We start from the raw sequence: 22,124 nt of genomic DNA on the forward strand, positions 1-22,124 counted from the left end.
CAGTGATGGCATCTGGGTTTCCAGGCATGTGGTATGAGCCTGGTTGGCATTCCTGGTCTAAGGTCACCAAATGCCAGACGTGGCCAGGGCAAAGTGCCAGCAGACATGGGATGCTACAGAGCTGTGGCATCCGAGGGTCTAGGTGGACCACTTGAAGAGTTTCTGCACACAGTGTTGAGAGATGCAGCTTCTGTTGCCATGGATACTGAAAGAATGACCAATCGGTGGAGTTGACACATACGGAACAAAGCAAATACCAGTCATGGGGTGTGAATGTTGTCTGGACCAGCTGTCCATCACAGGGGTACCCTTCCATTCTGGACCTTCCCATTTTAATTAACAATAAAGGAGAGCCAGTGACTGGGCAGGGAGGAGGGAGGAGGACAGAAGAGAAGTTCCGAGGTGAACCTCCATAAAGATGAGCTAGATCCAGGTGGGCTTAATTGGCATTAAATGGCTATGAGCATTAGGGATTTAATAGGTCTAATATCTTATATAGAAGGGTAAATTGTATCTTTGTCTATTTGATGTGATCTTGTTGTGTAGAGGGATTGTGCATTGAGAACTAAATACATAAAGCTGTGTGAAAAGCTATCAGGCTATAGAGTTGCATTTGTGTGGGGTTTGGGGCTAGAGAAACACCCTGGGATGGAGACAGTAGGGAGGGTGGAGGAAAACCAAGGGAATGGAGTGAGACCTGGGTGTCGGCATCGGACAGGGAAGCAGAGGTGCGTGGGGCTCCGTGCTAGAATCGGACCCACAGAGTCCGCTTTTACCTCGATTTTACCGTGGGGCCGATAAAGAGATGAACAATTTTTATTTTTAATATTTACTGCAACACTCTTGCACAATTTCCACACTTTGCAATTCATATTTAGGTCTAGGATCCCATGAAAAATATAGTGTTACGGCTATTAGCTTAGTAATACTTCCGTAGAGGACCTGGTACAGAGCCCTGTAGGCCCTGAGCTTGCTGCTTCTGACTCTGGGGGCCATTTTCTGGTGCCCAACATCACTTCCCCACCACACCCTCATCTCTTAAAATCTTCCTGAGCTCTGGGGGGCAGAGATGTGATGGAGACATCCCACCTACATGTGTGTGGGCAAGGATTCTCTCTCCGGGTAATGTCTGACTGGGGGTCGCTGTGTCTGTTCCTGGTCACCCAAGCAGTGTCAGATATGGGTTCCTTCCTGTGGAATAGGCCTTAAGTCAAATCAGATTTAGCTGGCTACTCCCACAAGTTCTATGCCACCATCTTGTTTCATGTCTTTCTGGCAGGACAGATAGATCAAAGGTTTTTCTTGTCTACGTTGATGTTTATGTTTCTCTTTTGGTAGCCTGCAGAGTAACTTCCAACACCAAAACAAAACAAACAACAACAACATCCCATTGGAACGCATGGGTGAAGGGTTCTTATAGGCACCAGCCTGACTTCTCCATGTTCAATGAGCGATAGAGATGCTGTTCTCAGCAGTGGGGCCCCACTGTAGCAACAGAGTATGTTATTTGTGGATTTACATGGGACCCCTGTTTGGTGACAAGAGATGGCGAGTTGGGACTCCCTTTATCAGATCTCATCAGGATCACCTTCATAAAATTTAGAACCACTTAAAGAAATGTTCAAAGTCCTTATTCATCAGCGAAATTTAAATTGTAAATCAAAACAACCCTGAGATTGTTTTGAAAATGTGGTTCATTTATACAATGGAGTACTACTATTCAGCTATGGAAAACAAGGACATCATGGGTACTGCAGTCAAATGGGTGGAACTAGAAAATATCCTGAGTGATCTGAACCAGGCCCCAAAGGACATGCATGGTATGTACTCACTGACAGGTAGATATTATCCAAAAAAGTACAGAATACCTAAGACACAACCCACAGACCATAAGAAGTTTAACAAGCAGAAATACCCGAGTAAGGAGGCTTCAATCAAACTTAGAAGGGGAAAGGAAATAATCATGGGAGGCAGAGAGAGAGGGGACCTGAATGGGAGTGGGGGAAATGGAAAGGGGTAACAGGGGGTGGGGGACAGGAGAGAAGCCCAGAGGGCCAGGAGAATGAATGGAAATATGCAGCCTGGAGGCTGGGGAGACTGGTTAGAAAGTAACATAGACCTGGGAGGTGAGACTCTCAGGACTCAGTGTGGGTGATGTTTGCCAAAATGCCCAACAATGCGGAGAGGGAAAGCAAAGAGTCCACTCGGTAGGTAGACAGGGTCTCAAGTGGAGGGACATGTTTACTAACTCACAGTCAAAATTTCCGACCCGGGACTGTTCCTGTCTAAAAGAACTGCAGAGACAAAATTGGAGAAGAGACTGAAGACAGAAGTCTATCATGGCTGACCTCTGAGAGGCTCAACCAGTAACTGACTGAGACAGACATCAGGGACCCCTATGGCTGAATTATGAGAAGAACTGAAGAGACTGGAGGGAAGGGTGACACCACAAGACCAGCCAGAGACTGAGCCACCAACTAGGCAGCATACACAGGCTGGTCTGAGACCCCCCACCCCCCCGCACATATACAGCAGAGATCTGCTTGGTTGGTCTGGCCTTAGTGGGAAAAGATGCATCTAACCGTAAGAGATTTGAGGCCCCAGGGAATGAGAAGGCCTGGGGGATGGGGGAGAAGCACCCTCCTGGAGGCAGGGGAGGATGAGTGGGGTGAAGAACAGTGGGAAGGGGAGTTGGGAGGTGGGGCAATGGCTAGAATATAAATAAATAAAATAATTAAAAAGACGGGTGTTTTAAAAAATTAAAGTTACAGGAGACACTCCTACATTGCTGGTGGGAATGTGAACTTGAATAGCCACTCTGGAAAACAATCTACCTGAAAACCCAGCTACACCAGTCCTGTGTACAAACCTAAAAGATGCTCCACCATACCCCAGGGACATGTGCTCCACCATGTTCGTAGCAGCTTTATTCATAATAGCCAGAAACTGAAAACAACCAACATGCCCCTCAACTGAAGAACGGATACAGAAAATGTGGTTCACTTACACAATGGAATACCAGTAAGCTATTAAAAACAAGGACATTATGAATTTTGCTGACAAGTGAAACTAGAAAATATCTTCCTGAATGAGGTAACACAGCCCCAAAATGACATGCATGATATGTACTCACTTATAAATGGATATTGGCCATAAAATACAGGACACCCACGTTACACTCCACAGACCCAAAAGATGAGCAAAAAAAAAAAAAAAAAGGCCAATGGAGGATGCTCGAAACACACTTAGACCGAGGAATAAAATAGTTATAGGAGGCAACAGAGGTGGAGAGCTGGGTAGGAGAAGTAAGGACGATGGGACTAGTGTGGGGTTGTGAGTCCAAAACTGAATCTCACCAGATAGCAGATGTTTGAAACAACTCCTTGCACCTTATCAGATCGCCATTGATTAAGAGCAAGCTTCAACGACAGAGGAAACAGCCTATGAACTCTTGGAAGCCAAACGATTGGCTACTCAATGATCACTCAGCCAGGAAGAAATAAAGAAAAAAAATTAAAGACTTTCTAATAGTCGATAAAAATGCAGGCACAACGTACCCAAATGCAGTAGAAACAATGAAAGTGCTGCTAAGAGTAAAGGTCATAGTGTAAGTGCATTCATAAAGAAACTAGAGAGACTGGTGGCCAGAGAGAACTCAACAAAGCAAGAATTTCAGGCCAATTTCCCTTATGAACACTGATGCAAAAATATTCAGTAAGTTAATGCAAACCAAATCCAACAGCACATCAAAAACATAATTCCACCGTGGTCAAGTCGACCATCTCAGGGATGTGGGGATGGTTCAATATATAGGAGTCTATCAATGTAACCCACCATATAAACAAACTGGTATAAAAACACATTCAACCATCTCGGTAGAGGCTTTTAAAAGAGCCTCTGACTTAGGAGTCGTTTCCTCTCCTCAGTTATCCGTGTTCAATGTGGAAAAGCAGGGGTGCGCTTCATCTGAGTATTTTCTTTGGAACTGGTTAGTTGTCTCATAGAAGCATGTTCTTTTCTACGGAAAGACTGGGGGAATGGATACTGGTCACAGGGAGGCTGGGGATGTGTCAGACAGAGTAGAGGGAGGGAAACTAAAACTGGGATACAGTCTATGAGAACATAAGCTATTTCCAATAAAAGGAAACATAAACAAATGACGAAAAAGATTTTTAAATGCGCAGAAATTATGGATTACATAGTAAAACATAAATAACAGTATTTTTCTCCCTCTCCCTCTCATCGTAGACTGATCCATCTTACAGTCCTGGTGATGGTCCACTCATCCTGGGTCTACAGTGTTGTAGTATGCCAACATCAGTTTCTGAAACACCTACAACAAGGAGCCTACTTTCAGACACAGCCTTGGCAAATACGTCCCATGGTCTGACAAGTGATGTGTCAGGAAGATATCTCACTTTGGGTGCCAAGTGAAAAAGGACATCCTTCCAGCAGAGATTTGCCCAGAATTACACAACACTGCACCGTCTGCATGAAGGGACATGGAGGGACGTCTCTATGGAGCTGGACACGCAGCTACAGCACCAGCTCAGACTGAAAGCTTCACGGAGATTGTTGAGATGCCTCGTGCAATTGCTGGAACACAGCTAAGTGGCTCTAGTGTCATTTTTAATAAAGACTTCTAGATACAGTCACATGAGCTGGTGCTTTAAGACACACTTAGACTACAGATGGCATATGAATGCATACTAGACACAAGCCATGATCCATACATAGTCTATGAACCTACCAGGGAGTCACAGAAACTGGAGATACAACACACACACACATAAGGAAAGACACAAGGTTTGGGTATATGTCTACAAAATGCCAAAAACATGCAGGCTTATGAAGATACACTGAGAAGGGGGAAAGGTTGGTCCTTTATCCACAAAGAAAAGTGCCTCCGTTGCTTTTTTTCATGTAACCCAACTCCTTGTACCAATTAAGGACTTCTTTCTCCACCTCTTTCTTTCTCTATTCCCTCTCTATTTAGGTGGGGCTCAGAGTCAAGCATGGCAGGGAATGGGAGAAGCCTAGAATTCTACAGAGGCTGTTGCAAGAAGGGAGATGCTACAGGAACTGTCACAATCCTTTCTGTTAGGGACAAAGAGGGAAGGCAGCCAGCTTACAACCATGAAACTAAAAACAAGGAGGCAAAGACAACAAACGTGTCCCTGAGTCTGAGGACGGATGGTGATGTACACTGGGATCCAGGACGTGAGCTGCGGAGAAGCCTGTCTCGGATAAAGGAAAGAAATACCAGAAAAGTATGCAGAAATAGCAGCATAGAGGCATGAGAAAAGCAAGAAGATCTGAATAATGGGACACACACCGCCAGCCTTATCACATCTGCATGATAAAATGAAGGCCACCGCTTCTGAAAATTCAGTGCTATTGCCCACTGATATAAGGATGCGGGGTCATGCTGGTCCAAAGATCAAAGCCTACATACAGAGAAGAGAGATGGGAAGTCAACTGGGGTCAGAACAACTGAAAGAGGAACTCCTGGAGAAGAAACTGAAAGAGAAGAGTCTTAGCATTCATAATCTCCACAACCCTACTCTTCAACGCAGTCAAAATGGAACCTCAGATCTCTACCTTTGGTCATAGACAGATGCTGACAGTAACTCAGATCAAGTGAAACGGTTTCTCAACTAAGTTGCCCCAACCTATATGCCCCTCTCCTTCCTTCTGAAGGGTTGTCCGGGTATACAATGGGCACTGAAGGGATACAATCTTTTGGAATGTTATACATCATATGCACATTATAAATACGTTCATCTATGAACCTTATCAAAAGCACTGTCACGACCTCAGAGGCTAAAAGTCATGGCAAGTGAGACTTGCCAAGCCATGGTCAACTCTGATCAGCACATGCCTCAGCTTCATGGATGAAGCTGGTCCTCTGTCATCTTCCCCACCCAATCCTGCCTTGTAGCTCAGAATCTGACCTTCCAATTGGCTACTTCTTGATTTATGACATCATTCTCCCTCCCAGCCTACCAGCACCTGGTAGAATCCTGGGGTTTCCATGGAGCTGTCTGTAAACAAATTTGGATCATCACAGATAACCTGTGACCAGTGACCAGTGGGCTCTGTCTAATACTGGACACCCTTGCTGGTTTGGTCAGCAGATCAGACAAAGACAACTATTTATTCAGCCCTGTTCTCGTGTGAATTACTGTTACCCTCCCCTGTACCATACCATCATGTCAGGTAAGAAACAAAATCTTAAAACATTTATTTTGATCACATCTTTCCTTAGTTTTAGTATATGATTAAGACCTTAGAATATTAGGGATGCCATAGGTACAGACGGCTCAAATTGGATGTCACATTTAGATTTGGCTCTTACTAAGAATGTGACTTTAGACAGGTACTTTGGTCTTAAGTGTTCTACATCCACCTCAGGAGGATTACAGTGTCACTACGCTCTGGGCTCTGAACTGTTGAATCTTAAGAGGCAAACGAATGTGGGAGAGACTAAGAGAGGACTTGACTCTGAGGAGGAAGTTACTGTAGAAATATTGAGGCTGTTACGTGAAAGACGGGAACTGGGGAGAGGAAAAAACCCAAAGTATAAAGATGAGGGGCTAGAAATAAAAGAAGTCAAGAGTATATGAATGATCCCAGGGGAACACACAGATAGTCTGGGACTGAATGCTGCAGAGAGGCACAAATTTCAAACCAAAGGGCTCAAGGAATTGTCATTCCATGACAGCAGCTGCACTGCTGAGATCTGTCTGGGTACATGTCCCCTGTCATACACAGAGGGACTATCCCACTCTGAGTCCTGACGCTTACTATGTCATTCCCTGATTCTTGCATACATGGGTTATGTCGGATATTATCAAGGCTTCCCCTCCATAAGATTATGATTACTGGGAAGAAAGGAAGAAACGATCTTATTTATGGGAAAACCTTCTAAGAAATAGGTTTGCAAATCCTAAAAAAGTCAGGCATAAATATGTGCAAGCTCCATAAAAGTTTATCAGCAGGTAGTGTTTATAAAGTGAGACGCATATTATACTTCAACCATAAAAAGTCATTAATTATAAAAGGAGTGGGAGGGACACAGGAGGAGTTAGAAGGGGAAGAAGTAATTAGGTAAATATGGTACTCATATAAAATCCTGTATGCATCATTTAAAAGAAAAACTCATAGCATATAGACAATCCTGGTGGGGCTGGGACTCACCTATGACAGCGGCACTCCAGAGGCAGGGGCAGGCCTGTCTCTGTGATTCCAAGGCTAGCCTGACATAGTAAAGAGAACCTGTCTCTTCACAGAGTGAAAACTGCACAGGGCAGGGCACAGCAAGAGGCTTCAGCGGTCTCTGGCTCTCTTACCTCTAGTTCTGCTCTAGGACATGGTAATGAAGCAGTATCATAGGAGATATGAGGGCAAGACAAACCAGGGCAAAGGAGGACTGGGCCTAGATTGGAGCAGAAGTTGAACGAGATCAATTAGAAACTCCTTGCCATCAGAGGAAGAACAGGCTTCATCAAATGAGTCTCATCCTGGATGGTACCAAGAATCGATTTGAACACATGCGGTTGTGATGTGAGAGGGAACTTCAGTCTTAGACAGTCCCAGCCAGTATAAAATGGAGACAGCACTGCTCCTTACAGAACATAGAAAGCATCAGCCTCAACCACTGTCCCCTCTCTCCCTACAGAAAATTACCAAAGTCCACCTTTCTTTGGGACAGAAAGTGCTCTTCAGCCCTCTCTGCCTGTACTGAGCAACTCTACACACTCAGAAAGGATGTGCGACATCTCCAGGGTCTCCACCCCAGCTGTGAGTTTAGCGTGGTTCCTGCCACCAACCACGAGCACTTCTCTCCAGCTGATCCCGGGCAGAGCCTACCTTAACCCACACACCAGCACGGCCATGCTGGTGGAGCTGACTGACCAGATGCAGAACTCAACCTCAGCACTCTTCTATCCAGGTGCACTCAAATGGGACCTCCCAGAAAGCAAAGACAAGGGCGATGCACTCCAGGAATTCAATACGACTATCTCTGACCAGGACACTGCCCTCTCCTCCCTGTCTCCGACAGCCCAGTGGGATAAAGTTTTCCATCCCAATACCATTGTCCCCTTCCATCCAACACTTTTAACCAGCTTTGTCCAGGTCACACCACCTTCCTACCAGGATGGCAGCCACATGTGCCACCACCACAACAGCCTGAACCATCTGATACTTGGAGAACCGGGACAGCAGCCCTACAGCTCTGTTTCCTACCCTGCACGTGAGGAGTCTGCCCCTCAACCAGAGACGGTGATGGTGGAAAAGGAGACGCAGACAAGAAATCTCCAAAAACCAATCTCCACCTCTGACTTGTCTGCTCAAAATGTGCCAGACAACAGTCTTCTGGGTGAGTACAGACTCAGGAGGGAAAGGCACGTGATCAGCAGTCCAGGGATACTCAGCTCTACCTTTTAGTAGTGAACACACAGCCGGAGATTCTAAGTCTTTACAGGTTAAATAGAGCTCATGGCTTTTCATCTTCAGACTGAATGAGAGAGGATGCAAAGCCTTGGTGAGTGGTATCCATCCTGCACTCAGTGGTGCCCAGAAGCACATGATACTCAAACATATAGCAAAAGCTAATCAGTGCCATGCACCAGTACATCGTATCTGACTCCTTCCTGAACTATGGTTCTGGGGTATAGAAGACAATGAGGACTTTTGGTTTTGGTAACACGGGATTTTCTTTCAGTTGAAATCCCTCTCCAGAGCAATGCAGCTTAGCATCTGTCCTGGAGGAAGAATTCCTTCCAGATCCCAGCACCTGTCCTGGCATTCTCTTACACTTAAAATTTATAGAGGGAGTAGCATGCTGACCATGTTCCGTCGCTAAGGTAGCCAAAGATGCTCTTTTTCTTTTTTCTTTTGACAGAGTGCTTCAGAGGCAACCCAATGCCAACAATATAAGATCGTGTAGATGTCTTCTCTAATGCAGTCATGGCCAAGCCCACATATTTCATTTTCTTATATCATGTTGTGTATCACTTATAGGAAGTCTGTAAAACATGGGGCTGGAGGAAAGCCTCAGCTGTTCAAATGCTTGTTTTGAAGGAAGGTCCAACTGGGTTTGGATGCCTAAACCCACATAAAAAGTCAGGCTTCTGAGGGTTTGAGCAATGCTTTAAACTGAAAGAAGTTGGTAGAGCCAGGTAATTTCTTGAAAATTATGACCCGGACAACCGTCCTAATAGCAAAGCCCCAAGGATGAGAATCACTGTACCATTGAGAAAATTCTATAACCTGACCATGGAGGCTATGCCCCACACACTACACAATCACAAAAGAACACAAAAGAGCCCGGAAAGGACATGTTATAGCATGGCCAGCAGAAACCGAGCAGTCACCACCTGTCATCAGAGTTGCTGTCTGTCTGCTCACAGGACTCCCCTACCTCCTGCAGGGGCTGCGTGCTGTGGGGCTGTGACATGGGGGTGGGGTGGGGGCATCTCACTCACGAACCAGCACTGATTTCTTCCTTCACTCTTTTCCAGTGCTGGACACAGAGGTGTCCCTAGGATTGCCACCTTCAGGCCAGATATTCTGGCCTGTTTCCACCGAGGTTCTCCAGCTGAGGACACCCCCTGTCAGTGGGTACAGGTCATTGACAGCCCCTATCCACAGTCCTTCAGAAATCCTGGCCGTGCCTCCAGCTCCAGGACTGGAACAAAGAGAGAACGAAAACATGCATGGGGTGGAAGCTGAGCTGTCAATGCCTCGGGATGCCTATGAGGACACTAAAGAAAACCAAGACCTGCCACACCTTCCTTTAGTGCACCCTGACTGCACTGACTCCGAGAGCCTAAGACAGAAGTCTGCTTCTGACAATGCCAGCTTGGGAGGCGTCAGCGTGGGTCTGGAAGAAAAAGGAGCACTGGACAGTCTGATGGTGTCCACTATTGATTTTGAGGAAATCACTACACTGGAGGCAGATAATCACCTTCCCCAACTCTTCAAAACCCTCAAAGACATAGACCAGGACCCTCCCCTTCAGAACTGGAGAGTCATGAGCACCCCCTCAGATAAGGTGAGGAAGAATGACCTAAAAGCCTCTGACCTGCTTGATGAAGCTCCTCAGGCCAAAATCCAGCTCGTGGTGGAAGGGGAGGGGGCTGTGGACGGTGCAGGGCACAAGAACAGGACCACTGACAACATCTCAAAGCATCTGAAGGGCAAAGTTCCCAAAGATGCACCCAGAAGGCATAGGAGAGCTAGCGGACTGGGGCAAAGAAGACCAAATGGACCAGAGAACAACTCCAAGAAAACAGAGGAGCTCAAGCAGTCAAGGAACAGAGTCAAAGCAGAAGAGAAGGCCACCATCCCCAAGACCAAGAGGAAGAGGAATCCACCTGAGCTCAGCCATGACAGCTTCAAGAAGCCTCGAACCCACCTTGGCATGCACATGCTGGAGTCTGTGCAGGTCTTCCACCCACTGGGGAAGAGGAGTGAGAAGAAGCCTGGCATCTCCTCCTTCAGGGGTCTGCGAACCTTCACCAGTAACAAAGATCCCAAGCCAGGCCCAGCCACCCTGCTGGATATGCCACGCAAAGGCCAGGGTCCTGACAGAAGCCCAGCTAATGCTCAGAGAGCAGAGGCCAGTGCCCATAAGGAGTGTCCATCTCAGTCCCAGTACGAGCTGCCCCCGCCTGGGAAGGTCAGGTTAGTACCTCTGCCTTTCCCCACCCTGGACAAGCCTCAAGCCAGACCTGTTTCTAGAAAGCCTCTCCCCGTGGCTTCACACAGGTCCACTGCAGCTTACCCTGTGCGGCCTCATTCCCACTCAGACCATCCATCCCAGTCAGGTCCTGCTAACACAGCTCTGATGCCCTCTGCCAAGCCAGCTCCGCCAGTCTCCTCCAGTGCTACGCGACCTAATGCAGCCAGCACCATCCAGTCTAGTGCTGTGTCTCAGGCGGCCTACATGAGGCCCGTACCCTACACTTCATTCCAGAGAGAGCCTGTTACTGCTCCCAGGAACAAGGCACCATCACCCCCCAAACCTCAGACCCAGTATCTGCTGCAAGACTTCAGCCGCCAACCCATTCCATGGAGGAAGGTCGACATTCTGGGGCCAGTGGTCTCACAGCCCATCACAAAAGAGCAGAGGCCAGAGAGGGAGGCCATGAAGAGGCGGGCCCAGCAGGAGCGCGAGAATGCTGCCAAGAAGCCCTGTCCTGGGAAGCTGCAGCTTTTCCTGCAGAGGGAGGAGGATATGGAAATTTCCCAATATTATGGGTACGCAATGTAATATCTGCCCAGGTCTTTGTAACACGGTGCTCTTGATGTGCACAGTGAAAGGTACAGATACAGGTACATATATGTAGGACTTCAAGGGCCATATGAATACGTAGATACATAAGGAAATAGGCAGCTTTGTAGATAAATATGTAGATGCTTGCTTATATATAAATGAACACATTTTCTATAATACTTGTAAATATTTAGTCAGTAAAATTAACTGGGGTAATTTAAGTCAGTTCTTTAACCCACAGTATATACAGGGGCTTTGTTGTTGTTCTTGTAACTTTGATATAGTTCATTTTTATTGACAGCGTAGTATATGTTACATAACTATATCAGATGCTATAAAACTCTGTCTGATAATATGTATTTACTACTAAAGCAATCCATCATAGTTCTGGTGGTAATAAAATTATTTTCCTTGGCTTTTATTTTCATTGCACTAGTCACTAAATATGGGATGTTTCCTAAACATTTTCCTGTCAACTTAACACTCACAGTTCTTGCCATTTCAAACCTCTCACTCCAGCCCTTAACCATAATTTGTAAGGAACAGAGCACTTCCTGCTGCTTCTTGGAACGGAAAACAGGCTTTTGTGTACATGTGTATATACACAGTTTAGAACACAGATCTGAGAGGAAACATATCAGGCTGGAAACATATCAGGACGACCAGCTTTCTGAGATGGGTTTATTTAGATTAGTATGTCTGTCTCAATTTGGATCCATTTTAGAAAACATGCATTTAATATTTATTTTGCGTGTATGTCTCCTCTGCATGCATTCTGGAACAACACGTCTGCAGTGCCCACACAGGCCAGAAGACAATGTCAGACGTGTGGATCTGGAACTGAGGAAGGTTGAGAGGCACCGTGAGGCTGGTGGGAACTCAGCCTGGGGACTCTGCACGAGCAGCAAATGTTCTCTGTACAGCCATCTCACCTGACCCAGGACGAAAGCAGGCCCTAGAAACATAGCTTCGTTTTTTTTATGGCTTAAAGTACTTTCCTCTCTCTGTCTGTCACATTCTCCTCGCCCATGACAATGCTGTTGGACACCAAGCCTGGTTCCCTAACGTACTGGAGACACTGCTGTGACCAACACTGATGACAAGGGTCTTTCTAATATGTTGAGTTTTTGGAATGGTGTATTTGAGCCATGTGGTAGGCTAGGTTTTGGCTTTAGAAGGTCCCGTTATTGGGACATCCAAGCAGGCAGAAATACATCACATCCCCACCAGCAGTGCACACAGCATTTCTTCCTGTGCACTCCCACAGGGGTGTTTGTCATTCCTTCTCTGATACATTGCTCTGACTCCTCCTAAATCCACAGGCTTTTATGCATTCGTGCTCTGTTTGTATTAAAACTTTGAGGGCTGTCTTTTATTTGCCCTTTACAAACTGGGTTGCCTCCATTCCCATGACTTAGATATTTTGTTTAATTGCAAATGATCTATGTGTTGATTTCCTGTCTGCAGTAGTAATAGCAAAGGCTGGCTCTTGCTCTCTCAGTCATACCCTTGAGTAACTGCTTCGATTGCTGGGAAGGACCCCTTTAGTGTCTTGATACAGGGTCTCGCTACATAGCCCTGGCTATCCTGGGCTACAGTGCAGACACTGTAGACTGCAATATCCTTGAACTCACAGGGATCTGCCTCCATTCTGCCCCCATCTCTACCTCTGTGCCTCTCTCCCTCTGTGTCTCTGCCTCCCTGCCTCCCCAACACTCCCAAGTCTCTGTCTCCCTGCGCCTCTCTGTGTCTCTGTCCATCTGCTCCTCCTTTCTCTGCCTGAGTCTGTGCCTCTGCGAGTGCCCCTGCCTCTGTCTGAGTTATGGGAGCACAAACGTACTCCACTGCCCCAGGTGGAACCAAGTTCCTTTCATTCCAGATAGCTATCCAGGTTTCCCAGCATCGCTTGAGAAGAAACCCACATTTTAGGGAGGGGGCATATTTGTTATCTTTCTAAAACCCAGTGGGATTTAAAGGAACATGTTTTTAACTGGAACTCAATTCAGACTCAATTATCTAAAGTCTATTTAGCGGCAGAAGTAGGCCATGCTAGGCTATACTAGGTAATACGGCTGTGGGTCACACGAGGTGTGTTTAAGCTACCCAGAGTATTTTGTGCTTCCTTGGTAATGTCAGGATGCCTTTCTACTCCTGAAAGGAATGAAAATGGGGTTTTATTGGGTGATTAAATCCAACTTGCGGTAGACAGTCATGGTGTAGTTATCTTCAAAATACCATATTCCCAACACGTACCAAGAGTCAATAACCCCACTCTAACGCAGGCCATTTGCTGCCCACGGTCACCCATCCAGATGACTTAACAAGGCCAGCATGAAATACCCCGATGCCTGTGTTAAATGACCCACACAAGGACAGGGTCCAGTGGGGACATGCTGTGGAGCAGCAGCTGATGGAGCTCTCTGGTGGCGGCGTTCACCGTGTACTGCATTAGCTCCAGAAGCTCCGGAGAGAAGCCTCCTTCCATCCTAGGAGTGAAATGGAAGAGCTGAACGCACGTCTTCTCATTCTGATACTCTGAACCTCTGTGTTTCCAAATTAAGAACCATGTGCTAATAAAACATAACATAAAGCGTAGGAAAAGAATTTTCAGTGTTAAAGCAATTAACAGAATGTTAGGCTTGTGTTGAAATTATCCTCACTGGTTTTAATTCTCATGGAACCGTCCACTGAACTCGCTCTTTCTTCCTTGAGGGGTGCACTACATACTGACACTCTCTGTTACCAAGACTTGCCCGTTCCTCACCTCTCACCACAACCCTGAGTCCTCATCCTTCTCCTACACAACGCTGTAGTTGTGAAGCAGTTGTGGTTGTGTAGCAGTTCATGAATAGCTCTATATGTATGATCAAGGATCAACATATGAGAGAAATCATAAGAGGATTTTTCTCCTGGGAATGGATACATTTGTCACAGTAACATTGTTTCCAGTTACATACAGTCTCCTGCCAAGGGGACTCCCTTCACCTTTGTAACTGAAAATAGCCCCCATGTTTGCAGAGATCACAGCTTCCTGATCCAGGCTTCTCTAGTTGGACACCAACATCTGGCCCTAACATAGACATTGCTGATGATGCCACAGTTCATACCGATGTGCAAATCACTAGTGCATTCAATTTAAAAAGTATAGATGGGGTATGTGATAGACATGCTTTTCTTATTTAAAGAAACTCGGGGGGGGGGGATACGAGCACTTCACCACTGTATAAAGGCGGAACTTGGGAGCCCCCTACTTTCAGTTAAAGCACCACTTTTCTTTCTCTAGCATCTAGAAACATCACATACCACGAGGGTCTGGATTCACTAGTGAGTAAAGGTTGGGATGCAAAGCCACAATATCAGGACTTTCCATGGCTCCTTTGACTCCAAACTGTTATGTCCACTGCCACAGACCAAGCTACCACTGTGCAGATCTGTTCAAGCACTTAACAGTCTCCATTCATCCAAGCTAACTGCCACTAAAATATGTCAGTGGGCTGGCCACTGTATTATGGAGTGGTAACGCTAGGCTACACTACTGAACGCCTTTGCTCTCACACTCTTTGACACTCTAGCTGGCCTGAAAATCCCTGAGTCTTGCAAGAACTGATTTGTGCATGGTCCGTTTCTGGGTAACAGGCTGCCCTCTCACCACGGCTTCAGCGGGAGAGGATACACCTAACCCTGCAGAGACTTGATGTACCAGGGTCGGGAGGAAATCAGAGGGACTACACCCCTTCAGAGGAGAAGTGGATTATTAATTTAAATTCAAAAGCACACGGCCATAACAGATCAATAGAACCAGCACAGACATGAAAGCCCCACACCATTCGCAGGGTCCCTGCTGAATTAACTTCTTCCATAAGAGTACCATGAACGCAGGCCTATGTATCTCTGGAAAGTGGACATTGTAGACCACCTACAATGTACTCTCCCAGCAATATCTCTATCCTCTGTTATTTTTCCAGTCCGTGGAACTAATGGGAACTCCAAACATGAAGAATGAAAAACTAAAAAGACCAGGAAACAACCTGCCAACCATGTTACTTTGAATGCTGCTGAAATACAACAAAGGGACCACTGACTACTGCAGGGAGAAAAAATATTCAGTGCACACCACACTCTTATCAACATGGCAAAAACTAGTCTCAGAATGTTCAATTCCACCCAAAACCCCACCAGAAAAACCTATTACCACCCTTGTTGTTTGCACCCCTACCAATCATGTTGAGCTTTACTTAAAGAACGCTGACTCCTAATGACGTTCTGCTATACTCATAGATTGGTCTCTAGCCAATTGCCATTAGAGAGGCTTCATCCAGCAGCATCCATGCACAGTCCCATGGCCAACCATTAGGTGGAGCTCAGAGAATCTTGTAGAAGAGGGAGAGGGAAGATTGTAGAAGCCAGAGGCATCAAGGATACCACAAGAAACGCCACAAAACCAACTAACTTGGGCCACAAGGGCTGACAGGGGCTCACAGGGACTAAACTGCCAACCAGGGGACCTGCATGAAACTGCCCTAGGCCCTCTGCATGTATGTCACAGCTGTGTGGCCTGGTGATCTTCTGGGACACCTGTGGAAACAGGAGCTGTCTCTGACACATTTGCCAGCTTTTGGGAACCTTTTTCTCATATTGGATTGCCTTATCCAACCTTAATATGAAGGGAATTGCCTTACTAAAACGTGATATGCCACGTTTGGCTTAGATCTCTGAGAGGCCTGCCCTTCTCTGAATAGAAAAGGAGGAGGAGATGAGGGAGCAGACGGGAGGTTGTTGAGAAGGACTGTGGGCAGATGAAAGAGTGGAGACTGAGGTAGAAATGTCAAATTGATGATGATGATGACAGATTTCTGAACCTTCTTTACAAATATTGTTCTCTTTGAAAAGTTTAACATCTTTTTTAAAATTTTAAATAACCCATTCCATTTTTATTATAAAATACTTCCCACTAGCAAACAGCACATTGTGAAATTAGTCAGACCTGAAGTCTACAGAGCTCAGTGAACTTCTCTACTATTAGAACAGCATGGGGCTGTGGAGCTTCACGTTGAATTTCACACTTTCAGTATCAAATAAACGCTAATGAATTTGGTCACTGCCATAAAATGAAAAATCCATGAGATTTAATTTTATATAAAATATTGCACTATGTTGTCTGCAATATTCACAATATATACCATATAGAGGTCTTATGCATTCTATAGTAATAGCATTAGAGAAATTCCCCCCATAGGGAATAAAGCAGTCAGGACCACAATTCTATAATTTAAATGGAAATGTTATACTCTGGTTTCTTTGAATGTAGGATGGGAAAAGCTGACTGACTCAGAGAGGACAGGCTTCTCTTTGGAAAGGAGCTAAAGACGTAAACACACCTCTAAATCTAGAGAGCTATCTGTTAGCTAGGACACAGAAGGTGGTCCTTGAACACTTGAAGATATGTGGATGTATCTTATTGCCCAAGAAATGTAAGGATCAGAAGATCATCTGACTGCCACAGTACACTGTAGTGACTTCATGGCTTGGCTGTACAGCTGGGAATTTATACACACCACACTGTGTTTGTAATTGCAGCAGCTCCTGAACAGGGCAGCAGAATCTATTTCTTCCTCTCATGATGACTAGGGTAGACAGTCAGGCCACTCCATCAGATGTCATGATCTGAGAGCCTAGCTCCCCAACTCCCCATTGCAGGTCCAAAACCTCTCGTTTGGACCCTGTGAAAAGGTCCCAGGTCCCGAGGATCGTGACAACCATAGGAACCAGCATTCCCAGCCTCTGTGATAAGCTGCCAGTGTGTGGCTGCCTTGGATGTCTGTGCCTGTTCTATCCCAGGTTACAATGCACCTTGCTTACAGTCATGTAAGCATTCTAAAACTACTGTTGTGCTGAATTTTAACTGTTTCTATCTCACCAGTTACCCTCACCCCATACCTTGATAGGTTGTTAACTACAACAGTAAATCTTGTTCAGGACAAAAAAAAAAATATGAAAGACACACTTTCCTGCTCCAACTTACATTTGCTAATAGCTTTATCACAGCCATGAAAAGCAAAACAGAACACACACACACACACACACACACACACACACACACATACACACACACATACACACACACACACCCCGCATTAGAGTGAAATGCATAGATTAAACTTAAACAGCAGGAGAATATAGAACTACCTATAAACATACGAAGACACCGAGAGCTAACCTAGATGAGTATCTAGAGCACAGCTAACCCTGTGGTTGAAGAAAGGAGAACGTCCCTTGTAGACACAAACCACAGAAATCAGTACTCTCTGAGTCAGGAACGGAGACGATGGCATGAGAATGACCTGAGGCAGAGGACAGAGATGAATCCCTCTCTGAGGACATACAGAGGATTAAACAGCACTACAAAGGAAAGAACCAGATAACTGCAGGGTACTTGACAAACGCTACAACACTGACAATAATCAGTGGTAAATGGGACAATTGGATGTGGACCTGCTTAGAAGTGGTCCCTTGGGGCAATTCTGATGTTTGTCAGGATACCAGCAGTCCAGTTCAGCAGTGTTGGGGGAACTGCAGATATGAGATCTCTCCATGGCAAACTGCAAAGTTACTGGGCAGAAAATTCTATTATAGATAAAGGGAAAAGATATAGATTTACCTTCAGAAATAAGAAAAATAAACATAAAATAAAGCCAGAGTGAAAAGCCCTTGCATTCATAGGAGCAGCCCTGTTTTGGACTCAAAACAATCTACCTATCACCCTTCGCTCTAGGAGGAATAAACTCCTGCCCTTCCACTCCCTTGAGCAGCCACCAACTCATGAATGCCTTCTGCAATTATGTATCTTATCCTTTCTCTTTATCTCTGTTTCCTTGAAGCTACCTGTCTCTGTTGAGGTGTTAAAGCACAATCCAGCTACATTGTTTACAGAGAAATAACTCTGATCCTGACTGCATCCACCTCCTACTCACAAGGACCATCTGGAATCCTCAGAAGTACTTGGTAAACCCGAATTCTATGAGGCATGGAAGGAAATCACTCCCTGACTCTGAAAGAAGGCCCCAGCACTGTTTCATTCCGGATGCTCCCTGACATCTAGTGGACACCTAAAGTATCATTCTAAAGGCTCCTGTAGTTTTGATTACTAGTAGTTTTCCAAGTTTACCATTTCCATGTCCTAGATTTCCAGGGAGAGATCCCAGAGCAGGCAGAAGACAATTGTTGCTAGGCCTGCTGGTACAAATCTGTTATCCCACTAGAGAAGCTAAGCCAAGAGAGCACAACTTCAAAGTTAGCCTGGGCAAGGTACCCCGGGCTCAAAATAAAACACAAAGAAGGTACTGATTGAGCTCAGTTGCAGAACACTTGTCCAGTATGTGTAACCTGCTAGTGTGTCTGCTGTCTTAAAATGAATTTATGCTCCATAATTATTACTGTGTTAACTTTACACACTCAGCCACCACCACCAAAAACAGTGTCTTAGTCTTTAGTGCTTTTTGTGTATCCTTTATTGAGTCCATCTTTGTAGGTTTATGTTAAGGCGATACATGATTGGAGAGTAGAGAGGTAGGCGGGGAAAAAGAGTCTGGAGGAGTGAAAGAGAGAGAGAGGAGGAGAGATCCCAGAGCCAACATGGAAGCTGATGTGTATATTTCTCTCTGCACATCTCTAGCTTGATGAAGTTGTTATGATTATTTCTAAGGGTTTTTATGGGTCTAATTTATCTTTTCTGGATGAGCAGTTTATACCTTTGACCGCTGGTTGTGAGTTTATTGTGTAGAGGGTTTATGGATTGAGAATTTAACATATAAACCTGTTTGATAAGTTAATAATTGTGGAGTTATGTTTTTACCGGGCCTGTGGAACAAGATGTGTGGGTACCAGGCTTGGGAACTAACCACTTAGGAGATTGCACTCCAGCTTTGCACTGGTGTGGCTGTAGCAGCTCCTGGCACCTGGTGTGGCTCCCACAGAGTGAGACTAGTAACAACAGAACCATTTTAATATTTACCACAACATATCTTTTCCTCTAAGCTATTTTATAAGTTTGCCATTGTATCTCATGGCTCTTTCTTCCAGTTCAGGCATCTGGGACATCTACAGCTCTGCCCTCTCCTGGCCTCACATGCAGTTTCCTATGTCTGATGGGTTCTCTCCTGGTTTCTCCTGAAGTTTCTTGCTTCTGCATATTTTCCACATTGATTTTCCATATATTCCTCTAAAGCTTTTTTTCAATTTTAAGCTTCATTCAACACATTAAAGGACAGATGAGGCAGAAGAAGCTAAAGGTATTTATTTCCACCTCTCAGAAAGCACATGACTTTTAAACTGTTGGCAGCAGCTGTGCTGGGGGCTCTCTGCCTCCCAGAACGAGGCTTAAGTAACTCAATGGGAGGTAGGTCTCTTCCATCCAACCAGGGGTTAGGACACAAGAAACACAGCCACACCTTACTTTTTACTTTCACTCCTTTCTCTCTCGTTTCCCAGTGTCACAAACCAGCTGGAAGCTGCACAGGGAAATCTGAGGCCTGCAGATAGCAGTTACTTGTCTGACACTAAATTTGTCAGAAAGGAGAGTACAAGTGTGAACTGAGTGTGTGCCTGTGCAGCCTACAGGGAGGACCCTGGAAACCCCTCCAGGATCAAGAGAATTCCTCCCAATCTAAACAGGATCAAATTCCTGTGAACCCATCACACACACACACACACACACACACACACACACAGAGCTTTACTCTATGAGGTCAGCCCGACTTGCACTTGAAAACTGATGTTGGACTATCTATGCACATATCGTAGTTTCTACTGTTAACAGTTCCAAGTATTAAAGTACAGTGCCTGCTCTGGAGCATGGGTGTGCATGTGATCGATCGGGCCTGCAGTTTCTATTGCCAATGTATCTGCTTATTCAATATGGGAAAGGGGTTACCCAGCAGATATGCCCAGAGTCAAACTAGTGCAAATTCCACAGTAGAGCTGTCAAGCAGCAAGTAGGAAACCTGGGTTCCATCCCCACCACTATGAGGCATAACAACATAGAGTGAGGGATGGAAGGTTGGGTGTTAGTCTCTTGATTTTCTCATGGCTTTGGGCAACCCTGTTAAAGTAGAAGACGGGGGCCAGCAAAACGGATCAGGGAGTCAAGAAGCTGGCTGCCAAGCCTGACAACTGGAGTTCAATCTTCTAAACTCACATAAGAGAAGGAACACTGTAACTGCTGTAAGTTGTCTTCTGACCTCCACATGCATGGTGAGCACACACATGCACACACAGAGACAGAATAAATAACCAACCTGGGGGATGCTGGTACCACGGTGTCCATGTTCTCCTCTATCCAAAACCTCCAGCCCCACTGGCCAGTCCGCTCTACTGAGGCCAGTATTTGCATCAAGTGCCCAGCGGGTCCAGGAAGTTCAGTCTTGTGCCTTGTACTTTTGAGGGCACTGAGAAAGCAGGGTCTCATCTGTCGAGCAGTGCTGTCTCAGAATATCCCAAGTCACCCTATGAAGAAAGCACAGGAGAATCCCCAATCCAACATCCAAAGTAACCCAGAATCCAAAATATCTTGTAAAACCTTCAGATCTCAGCTCAATCTCCAGCTTTAAAACTTCAGATCAGGACTGTCCAATCAGCAAATCCATGCTGATACTCCAAAAGTCGAGAAAACTCCTAAGTGCGAGACACTTCTGGTTTCAAACATTTTTAGTGAGAAAAACTCACCCACTGTTGTCCTCAAGCTGTTTACACACAGGAGCACAAGAGCGCCTGTCTCTCTCACACCCACACAACCATTTAAAAGAAACAGAATGTGGTTTGATGGTGATGGTCTGTCGCCTGTCACTGGGCAGGCTGAGGCCCGTGTATGCATGTGTGTATCCATATTTCATACAACAAATGAAATAAAAGAGGAATGAGATTTAGTAGATTACCATTCTCATAACAAGGCATTCTGATTATTATTGCATGCTTGCAGATAAGTTCTTTTAAATCACTCTTTTTTTTAAACTCCTGACTAGGAATCCGGTAGAAATTATTTTCCTTGTCCGAAAGTGAAAAGTGAGCTACTGAAAGTAATTCACGCTGTCAATAGGGACATTAGGAGTCATTAGATGAATGAGTATCGTTCACTTTTGGAACACATGGTTTGAATCTGCAATGTCTTCCAGAGGCTTCTGTTGTAAACACTTGTTCCCTAGCTGGTGGTGCTATTTGGGAAGGCTATGGTGACTTTAGGAAGCCCAGCCTCCCTGACAGAAGTAGATGATTAGGAAGGTTATAGTCCAGGCATGGTTCTGGGTACTCTGTCCTTCCAGGTCAGCCATGGTATGAGCAGCCAGTGCCACAAACCAAGCTACTCCACATTCCTGCCTGCTGCTACACACTGCAGAGCTCTGAACACCAGCCAAAATATGCCTTTGCTCACTTGTGCCTCTGGTGTCACAGCAGCAACAGAACAACTAAGGGGCTGACAAGATGGTTCAGTGGGTGTGCTTGCTAGTTTTGTATGGACTTGAAACAAGCTGAAGTCATCTGAGAGAAGGGAGTCTCAATTGAGGAAAGTGCCTCCACAACCTTCAGGAAGTTTTCTCAATTAGTGATTGATAATGGGAGGGCCCAGTCCATTGTATATGGTCCTGCCCCTGGGCAGGTGGGCCTGGGTAGGGTCCATAAGAAAACAGGCAGAACTTGGCTGGAGAGATGGCTCAGCAGTTAAGAGTACTGGCTGCTCTCTTCCAGAGCTCCTGAACTAAGATCTCAGCAACCACATGGTGGCTCACAACAATCTGTAACGAGATCTGATGCCCTCTTCTGGTGTGTCTGAAGACAGTGATAGTGTACC

The 22,124-nt window shown here is 45.5% G+C and overlaps 2 protein-coding genes across 2 annotated transcripts in view; one reads left to right on the forward strand and one right to left on the reverse strand.

The window, feature by feature from the left end:
- LOC308413474 (uncharacterized protein) overlaps window positions 1-20,771 on the reverse strand; it is a 43,089-nt gene extending 22,318 nt beyond the window's left edge. Inside the window, exon 1 of the mRNA XM_080908471.1 lies at window positions 20,578-20,771. The gene's annotated coding sequence lies outside the window, so the exon portion shown is untranslated. The remainder of the gene's footprint in view (window positions 1-20,577) is intronic.
- Window positions 1,706-11,281, forward strand: LOC308413252 (uncharacterized protein C2orf78 homolog; the record flags this gene model as incomplete). Its single annotated transcript, XM_080908166.1, has 3 exons — window positions 1,706-1,820; window positions 7,682-8,383; window positions 9,528-11,281. 3 exons carry the CDS (start codon window positions 1,706-1,708, stop codon window positions 11,279-11,281), a joined length of 2,571 nt encoding a protein of 856 aa, XP_080764292.1.
- Window positions 20,772-22,124: the final 1,353 nt, after the last annotated feature.

This window comes from Micromys minutus, assembly GCF_963924665.1.
Source record: "Micromys minutus genome assembly, chromosome: 32".
NCBI lineage: Eukaryota > Metazoa > Chordata > Mammalia > Rodentia > Muridae > Micromys > Micromys minutus.